Source organism: Emydura macquarii, unplaced genomic scaffold (genome assembly GCF_026122565.2).
Source record: "Emydura macquarii macquarii isolate MOO-44397 ecotype Brisbane River unplaced genomic scaffold, CSIRO-AGI_Emac_v2 contig_2768, whole genome shotgun sequence".
Lineage (NCBI taxonomy): Eukaryota > Metazoa > Chordata > Testudines > Chelidae > Emydura > Emydura macquarii.
The window spans coordinates 40,185,378-40,194,482 of NW_027132905.1; the positions used below are offsets into that span (position 1 = coordinate 40,185,378).

Below are 9,105 nucleotides of genomic sequence, written 5' to 3' on the forward strand. Positions count from 1 at the left end.
ACACTCTAGTGGGTGCAAGTAAGCTCATAAGCAGGGCTGCAGAAGGATTCCTTTGCAGAAGGCCAGCTTTTGTTTGGGATCAGGCCCACTTTCCCTGGAATGTTGCAAGAGCTGCACAGAGACTATAAACATATTGTTGGCTCCTACCAGTTATTTTTCATGGCATCCCTTTACACGCTTTATCCACACACACACACACACACACACCCCCAATAAAAACACACTTAAGTACAGCCATCTGTAATGTTTCTACATATAAAGAGTACTTATTGTTTGAGAGGCTCCAAAAATATAATCTATCCTAAAAATAAAAATATCCTCCTGCAAGATAGTTTATATAATGTAGCGGCAAGCAGAATTGCTCTTCTTAATCCTGTGCTGCTGAGAGCAGGGGAACGGACTAGATGATCTAATGCATCTTTTTCATCTCTAAATTTCTGTGATTCCATTATCTCTTTTTCAAATCCCTTGCAAACCTAATTTACAAGAGAGAAAAAGAAAACTATCATTGTCAGTGTGGTTTGCAAACGAGAGAGAGAGAGGTCTGAAACATCACAAAACTTAGGGTGAATAGAATATAAAAATGGACAGAAATCCTAAAATGAATAAATAATAATAATCAGTTCTGTCAGCAGCTGTGCAGCTCTGCTCCAAAACCATTTTATTTCAGAAGCTAAAAACTGTTATAGATCTCAGGGGGAACAGGATTTTCTGTACAGACCCAGAATACCGTGTGTTCTCAGATCAAGAAATAAGCATTCGATTTTTTAAAAGGTTAGTACAACTTACTGGATTCCATTAAGGACATACTCAATAAGTGCAACAGACAGCACTTTATGCTTGTAATATAAACCTAAATTTTGAAAATCTAGAACTAATAATATGACAGATATTTACATTTGGGAAGTGATGCTAGACCTCTGGAATATATAAATAATAATCTTAACTCTACCATGATAGTATATGGGGTCACTTTTGTTCGCTGCAGCCACTAGGGAGAGACAATTACATCCACTCCAGCTGGCGTGGAAAGGACATTCCATTCAGCAGAGGGAAATGATGGAGCATATTAGGTAGATCAGTAGTTTCCAACCTTTTCGGCTGGAGGGCCACGCATATAATTTTTACAACCCTTAGCTCCCTGCTGTGCCCAGGAATCATCACAAAACTGGGAGTCAAGAGATCCTGCTATCTACTCCTGGCTCTACCACCAACTTATTCTTTAGCTTTGGGCAAGCCACCTCCCCCTTTCATGCCTCAGGCTCACCATCTATAAAATGGAGATACTACTATTTACCCAGCAACCTCACAACAATGCTGTAAGGGACTGAATAGCTAGTCAAGCCTCAATCTTGCAAAATCTTAAGTGCGTGAATACCTTTCCTCATGAAAAGAGTACCATTGAAGTTAATGGGACTGCTCACATAAGCATGCAGGTACCTTTCCTTAAGTGTTTGAAGGATCAAGTCCTAAATGTCTGCGCAGTGCTCTCAACATGCAACACATTCTACAACTGCTACATAATCTTATTTATAAAATAGTGCCAGATTTTTAAGACATCCAGTCGAGAGAGAGAGAGTGTGTGTATGTACACACATCTACTGTCAGAATTCTGAAGTGAGGTGTCCATGTAAATGCTAATGGAGCTAAATATAAGCTCCCCTTGGGAACCACACCTCAGTATAGGATATCTATCAATCACTCTGGATTTCAGCGTGAATAAGAAATGGTTATTACTACAAATGCTGATGGCCAAAAAACAAAAACAAACAAACAAAAAAACTTTTAGTGCAATGGCTTCATTAGTAAGATTTACTTTTAATTAATACTTTTATATACATTTCCCAGCTTTTCCCAATCTATAGATGCATACAGTCTACATTTGCTATCTCTCATCATATCTTAATATGTGTCACTCATTCATGCACCAACACAATACTTTGCATTTCTTTTCTTCTGTCCTCTTGCTTTCTCTCTTTTTCTTTCTTTAAAAAAGGAGTAACATATTTAGAGTTTGAATATTTCTCTTTTTTCACTGATACTATAAAATCATAGTGGCTTAAGATGTAAGAGTCCAGAGAGATCAGAGGGTCAGCTCGGGGCCTGTGCACCATTTAAATCCACTTCAATGCCATTGTTAGGGCTTAAGCGTTGCCTTACCTTTGTGTTGACCCCCCCTACATGGGAGTAAATTTCACCAAGTATCCCTAACCCTGCAAGGTCTGCATTTAAGGAAGTCCAGTTGACTTCTATGGACTTTGGATAATACACTCAGTATTCTGAACACAGAACGCATCAAACAATAAACTGACAAACCTTATGGAAATGTCCTATGGAATTAAAGTTCATTAGCGTATTTAAGCACATGCTTCAGTCCATCCCTCTTCAGTCAAGCATTAAGCACATGCTTAATTGGAACACATGCTTAAGAGCTTTGCTGAACTGGATAAACTGGATAAAACAGATACAGCTAGAGCAGACATTTAATGGGTTCTACAAAATTTAATAAATATCCTTTCTATAGGAAGTAATCCAGTGCAAAGAGAGTTGAATAGAGAATAATATCACTATTTGTATCTATAGCTGTATTGCTGCGAGACAGTCTAATATATCCCACAGAAGAGTTACCATTCTTCATTGAATTCGACAGGATTTTTTCATAAGGGACTACACTTAGGCTGGGATCCTGCAAGTACTTCCTCTGTTTAAGCCATTGGGACTCTGCACTGATGCAGGGATCTGCCCACATGGAACAACTTGCAGGATTGGGGCCTGAATCTTATTGTGCACCGCAAATTATAATCATATCTTACCTTCTAGAAATGGGAACAATAGGCCTAAGGACAGACCAGGACGACAAACACTGCTGAAAGCGTGCATGTCTTCACATGATAACTTAAAACTCTAATTGCTTCTGCAGGAAGTTTTGAAACAGTCCATTTCCTCTCACTCTTCATACAATTAAGAGTCTGTATTATCATTTATTTTGAAAAAAGTAAAAAGCACTGCTGGAACAATCTGGGGTTCTTTTATGTGGCCAGATGATTATCTTGCATTACACGGAACAAATTATACAACAGATTATTAAATGATGCCGAATATTTTATAAATTGCTGCTCCCTGTGAAACCAAGAAGCATATTTAGATGGTGATCAGATATAAGCATGTTTAGATGGTGTCCAGCTGTACTGGGGGGAATACTTAGCCTAACTAAAGACAAGAACCCGCATAGCTGCCATCACTTATGAAAGGTCCCTTTTTATGGCTTGTGGTAATGCAATTTCCATGGCTATCAAAAGGCATCTTTCAGCCATCAGTATTCACTTAAATAATTTTCTTCTCTAATTTTTAAAGAGTAAGTTCCAGCAGGAACACTGCATGGTGGAAACCTGTGAGAGTTTCGATAATCATCCCCTCATAATCCAGAAGTGAGGACAGTATGAAGAGCAAGTGAAACCTAATGAGTAATTTTTAAAAGCAAAACATCCTGAGTCAGATTGTTGGCTGGTGTAAATCAGGGACTTAGGGAAGACTTTCAAAAGCTGCTACATTATTTAGGAGCATTGACTGGAGATGATTGGGATTTGCGCTCCTGAATTCCTTAGGTGTTTTGGAAAATCTTCCCATAAGTCAATGAAGAAACCCTGGTCTACACCTGCTGATATTCAGGCCCCTTGATGCGGAGGTATTCCAACATTTGAGTTGAGAGCTGCTGTATTTACCCTAAGAATGATGATTGTTCACTGTTGCTGCTTCTTGAATGCTGTCCTCATGTATGGAGGAAGACGTGGTCCCTACCCCAACAAGCTTCCGATACCACAGACACAACTTAGAACATCAGCTGTTGAGCAGAGTTTGAGGGAGCAGATTCATTGACCTCTTTGGTAATGTGTCCGATCCTTTGGGATTGGTAGAAATTTTTTACATATTATGGATAAAGATTTTCAGTAATCCCCATCATATTTGACTTGGTTGTCTGGGTGCTAGGTAAAGGGCTGGATAGTTTTTAAGGAAACTGTGTTTTGTCTTCTGAATTACCAGTGAGGTGAGCAGAAGCTGTTTGTTGCTGGCTTGGTATGTCTTATAGAAGAAAGACCACCAGTATTTAGGGCTTTGCCTGCCCCATTCTTTGCATTTTGCCCTGTATAAACTATTTCAGACTGGCTCCTCTGGAGGCCAATGTCTCAATTTCATTCACTGTCACCTTGCTTTTGTGGTATGACAGGGAAAACAGAAGCTTTTGATCTATCTTGTCTATTCCATTCATTATTTTGTCATGTCCCCTTTTGCTTGTCTCTTTTCAATGGTAAACTACATTCCCAGGCTTTTCAATTGCTCAAAGCAAAGCCAATTTCTATGGAGTCCCCTGAGTCAGTGGGAGTTCAGCATTCAGTAAATAAGTGAGCTAGGATTTGGCCCGTGGTAAATTGAAGGTTAATGCTCCTCTTGTAACAATTACTAGAATTGGCCTCATTTCTTCTCTCATGAGGGACTCAACTGATCAGAGTGCACAAGACCCACAAAAGCAGAAACCCCAGGACATGGACAAAAAACACTGAAATGCGAACTAAAGGATGGAAAGAATTTGCAAAGCCAGTTACTTAGCCTTGCTGATGAAGTGGAACTACACATTGCTATGGTCTCTGGAGCTAAAGAGCAATCAGTGTACTAACTCACTGCATCAGGTCCCCAGTTCACCTATTATGTTCACTCACCAGCTTTGCAGGCTGTTTGCTAGTGTGTTTTAACAATTTTATATTTTCCACAGTTAAATGTGATGCAATGGTATGGACACTAACCCACAAGATACGGTCTTGCTGATCATTCACATATTTAGATTTTTTTTCTAAGACTGGCTTCTATGCTACAGTCCACTAAAGAAGAGAAAGAGCAAATAAACAATTACACTAATCATCCATGTCTTTAAAAAAGATTGAACTCCTGCTAATTATTCAGTTGCAAAGTTATGCTTTCCAAGGCCAGTCAGATCTGTTAAAACAACATACCATTTGGTAGCATTCAAAGTTCTCAGTGTTTCCCATCTTATCCCTTTCAGCTGCATCAAGTTTGCCCAAAGTAGAAGTTGTTTCCCCATTTTATTTATAATTGACAAGTCTCCGAGATCTCTAACATAATTCATTCCGGCATCACCATACTGCCTGCACGAAACACCATATTTTTTTCTCAAAACTTCATACACATTGGGAGAATCCCATACCATGCACACACACAACAAATTGCATTAGCTCCTCCTACATTTACTGACAATTTTAAATTTAGCCATTTTAAGGGGATGCCCAGTGGTTTCTAATGAGTATTTTTTGTAGGACAACTCAATGATTTAGGTGTCTAGTAGAATTCAACACATGCTGTTTGGACCATTCCATCATTTTCTGTTCGTACACTATCTCAAGCCCCGATCCCAACATGGAATGGAGCTAGGCCATCTAAGATTCTGGCCCATTGACTTGATCAGCAGGTCTCATCCCTGTAACGATTTCAAGAGTACTCATGTTTCGTCAATTTCCTGTTACTTGCCCTGCACAAGAAAGATGCACATTCCACTGAACTTCTAATGGTTGCCTCAAAGGACTGTTATGATTTGGCCTTAAATTTCTTGTCTCTCATGTGGGGAGAAATCAACTCCCTACCTGTAATTAACTCTCCTGCCAGCTTCACTTTTACATATAATATGAACTGATTTCACCCTAATTAGCAAAGGGAACAAGCCACCAAGTTGCCCCCTATCCAGTGAGAATATTCCAATTAATTAACTCATTTGTCAGGGGCACCACTGTTAACATACAACGTGAGAGATTCAGATGGTGAAACTTAACAGAGACTGTTTAGCTTTTCCCTCGGAAGATTGTTAGCCATTATTAGTCAGGTTTACACTTCAGGACAAATTATCACAGTAGGGGACGGGGAAGGGAAGGATGAAAGACATGTTCCCATTGCTTGCTACAACCTGCATTTGAATGAGCAAACCAGATATTTAGATGCCTATGTGTACAGTTGCCAGATTTTGTATTGGAAAGTGCTTATTTGCATGTGTAAATGCATTGGTTTTGTGGCCACATCAGATGGCATTTGCATTCTTGTGTCTGCAATAATAGGCGCATGCACACGCACACACCTTCCTGCAAGTACACTCAATGCATCATATATTTTTCTGGGAGCATGAGAGCACACAAGGTTTTGAAGGCACATTGGGAACACTCATGCATTCTGTGGATACAAGGGCACATGTGCATTTCTCCAGGAATGCCCACTGTCCTCCCTTTGAAAATCAGACCTTTTGGGTTTATGCTGAATCATTTAGCAAATCAGAGGCCAAACTGCCCTATCTGGGGCCTGTTGTAAATATAAGTGACCTCATTTCCCATAAAGACCAATTTTTGTTCCAAAAGTACATCCCTCTTAAGCCATTCATGAACTGGATATGGTGGATCACAGCTGGTTTCAGGGCCTCCCTGCCCCACACAGTCCAGTGCTGTTTGAAGACTGGTAAGTACGTAGGGTACTTTTATTCTGCCTTCCTAACCTCTCTGTGAATTTAGGCACATGCCACTTTTTAATGCTTGGCTTGCCGATTTTGGTTCATTAAGAAATGATATCACACATGGATTCTCATTATAAGACTCCAACAAGAGGGGGTGCCCAGTTTGTCTTGTTGGTTAACACTTCATTAAAGCCCTGGTGACCACAGTTTAGGTTCCCATTTATTCAAGTGCATCTTAAAAACATTAAGACAGTCTATTGAGGCCTAAATGTGATTGCCTGCATAAAGAGATTATTAGGCATAGCATGGCTTGGGAAGCATTTGAAAGCTGCATTTACTGCTACATTAATCTATCTCTACAATCACAATAATCTTATGGTACTATGTATCACAGATTCAGAACACAATTACCCCACAATTATGCATTCTATGGGATGCATTTAAGAACACTGACAAAGCAAGCAGCTCTTTTATGCAAAGAAATATATATAAACATAGATCCAATTTCAACCCCCTTAAACGATAGCCAGTGACATAGGCATTTAGGAGGAGTTATAGACCAGGGTCTAGCAAAACACACTGCAAGACAAACAAAAATTGGGTATTAACACTGTCTGAAACACAGACACAATGTGCAACTTTGGGCAAGCGACTCAACCTCTCCATGTATTAGTTAGCATGAGGTTGCTGTGCACTGTGCTGACACAAAGATTCAGGCAATTTGAACTTTCTTGGCTAAGTAAACCAGTTACAGTGTACCCATGCCACTAGAGACAGTGCTTCTCCTAGCTCTCCCAAGGTAAACTGGGCTGGATTGAGTCAGTAGCTGGACAGGGCACCTCAGATGAATGAAGAGATGCCATGGGAAGTGGCGTTAGTGACTCTGTAAGTGGACATTCTTCTCTCCAAATCAGAATTGGCCCAGCATTATTGTGTTGCTAGGGTGTCATCTTGTCAAACAAAGGCCTTTCAACTCATGGTCACTAAAGATCTTGTGTATCTCTTTGTAAGAGTCAGGAGCTAACCCCAGGCTTCTGGGCAAATTCCAGTACAGATAGTTACATTCTGCCTCACCAAAGTCTCTGTAGCTTTAACTGGATTCTGCATCCTTTTTCAGTTCCTGCGCTGAACAGTTGCACAGCATTGCTGCAATCTTAGAGATGATAGTGATGTATTCTAAACCATAGAACAGATATCTATCAAACAGCTGCTGCATGACATGATCCCTCTGTCCCTCTTCCCTACCTCAGGCAGGGATCAGAGGTTTTATTCGTTAAGTGCTCTGAACTGCCCAGGTGAAAGATGCTGGAAAGTGCACATTTTAATTTACCGACCTTTACAATAGGAGGAGGTGTGGAAAAGGGCAAGAAGCTTGTCCAAAGTGTGTGAGTGAGCATGTGAGTGAGGAATGTGTGAGCAAGACAGACAGATATTGACTGATTGTTCTATTGCATTTTATATGCCACTAAGACTGGTCACAAAAGCCTTTCGGAACATTTAGTATTCAGTGAAACTTAAAAGGCAAGCTTCTCTGCTGAGTCCTGGGCTGTACCAATGGTTCATGGTCTCCTAGGGACCACATACCAGCTGGGGACTGCAGGAGCAGATCACATGCTGGCCACTGTGGCTTCAGATCCCAACACATTCCCTCTGCACTGTCTCAGTGTTGCAAAGGGAGTGGGGCAGATCACAGAGTCTGCCCCAATGGTTTGTAAGCCAGCCATAGTACGATGCCCTAGTGCAGCCTGTAATCAAAAAAACTAGATGCCCATGTAAGACCATAGCTTCCAAAAGAAAAAATACAAGAAAAGAAGTTTTAAATGCCCCAAAACAACAAAACCAGGGGCTAATTAGCTTTCACTTACCTACTGCGATGATGTTTGCAGACAAGAAATGGTGATGGTTATCATCAAGTGGTGGTTCTTCTAGTTGCCCTAGGGCCCCTAGCATGACATTTGGAGATGCCAGAGCCATTGTAGCCTCTCAAAGTGCCTCTTCAGAACATCCACACCAACCCACGCAGCGTTATTTCAATTGTCAGGCTGGAAAATGGAAAATGTCATATTGGCACAAAGGATTCAGTTCCAATGATAAAAATAATCTTCAGGAGGTAAGGAGCTTTCCCCTTCCATTTAGAAAATATTCCCAGGTTCCTATGGAATCCATGTAGAGTCTCCTCTCTCGAATTCTAAGCTAGCCTGTCCAGGTCCAGAAGTCTGTCCTGTCTCAGTCCTGTTGATTGCTGCAATACGTGTTGGAGGATAGACGTTCAGGTGTTGCTGCTAAAACGAGGAATTACCACTATCTTCTGCCTTGATGTAGTGAATCCCTTGGCCTTTGCATTCCAGGTGTTCAGAGAGTGACAGGAGTTGGAATTTGGCGTCTCTTCCCAGTATGTACTGCACATTACACACCTACGGAAGACAAGATTTTTTTTTCAAATAATCGAAATAACCTTAACTATTCTGTCATGAAGAGCAAAGCTTACAATAGCCCCATGCTGGATTATCCACAGTGGGCCAAACTCTGCTCCTGCTTACACACATTGAGCAGATTGTGATCCGTTATGCTAGTGGAAGGCCAAAGTAACTCGCATCCTGCAC

General features: G+C 40.7%; 1 protein-coding gene across 2 annotated transcripts in view; it reads right to left on the reverse strand.

Annotated features, from left to right (window-relative positions):
* PLCH2 (phospholipase C eta 2) overlaps positions 1-8,877 on the reverse strand; it is a 276,235-nt gene extending 267,358 nt beyond the window's left edge. Inside the window, exons 1-2 of one of the 2 annotated variants that reach the window (XR_010923478.1) lie at positions 8,368-8,877; positions 1,799-1,985 (exon numbers count right to left, since the gene is read on the reverse strand). Coding sequence is in view for 1 of the 2 variants with exons in the window: in XM_067567156.1 (XP_067423257.1) it covers positions 8,368-8,476 (109 nt within the window). In the remaining variant the exon portion in view is untranslated. Of the gene's footprint in view, positions 1-1,798; positions 1,986-8,367 lie in introns of those variants that run through there. The other variant, XM_067567156.1, reaches the window with a different exon arrangement.
* Between the last annotated feature and the right edge of the window lie 228 nt (positions 8,878-9,105).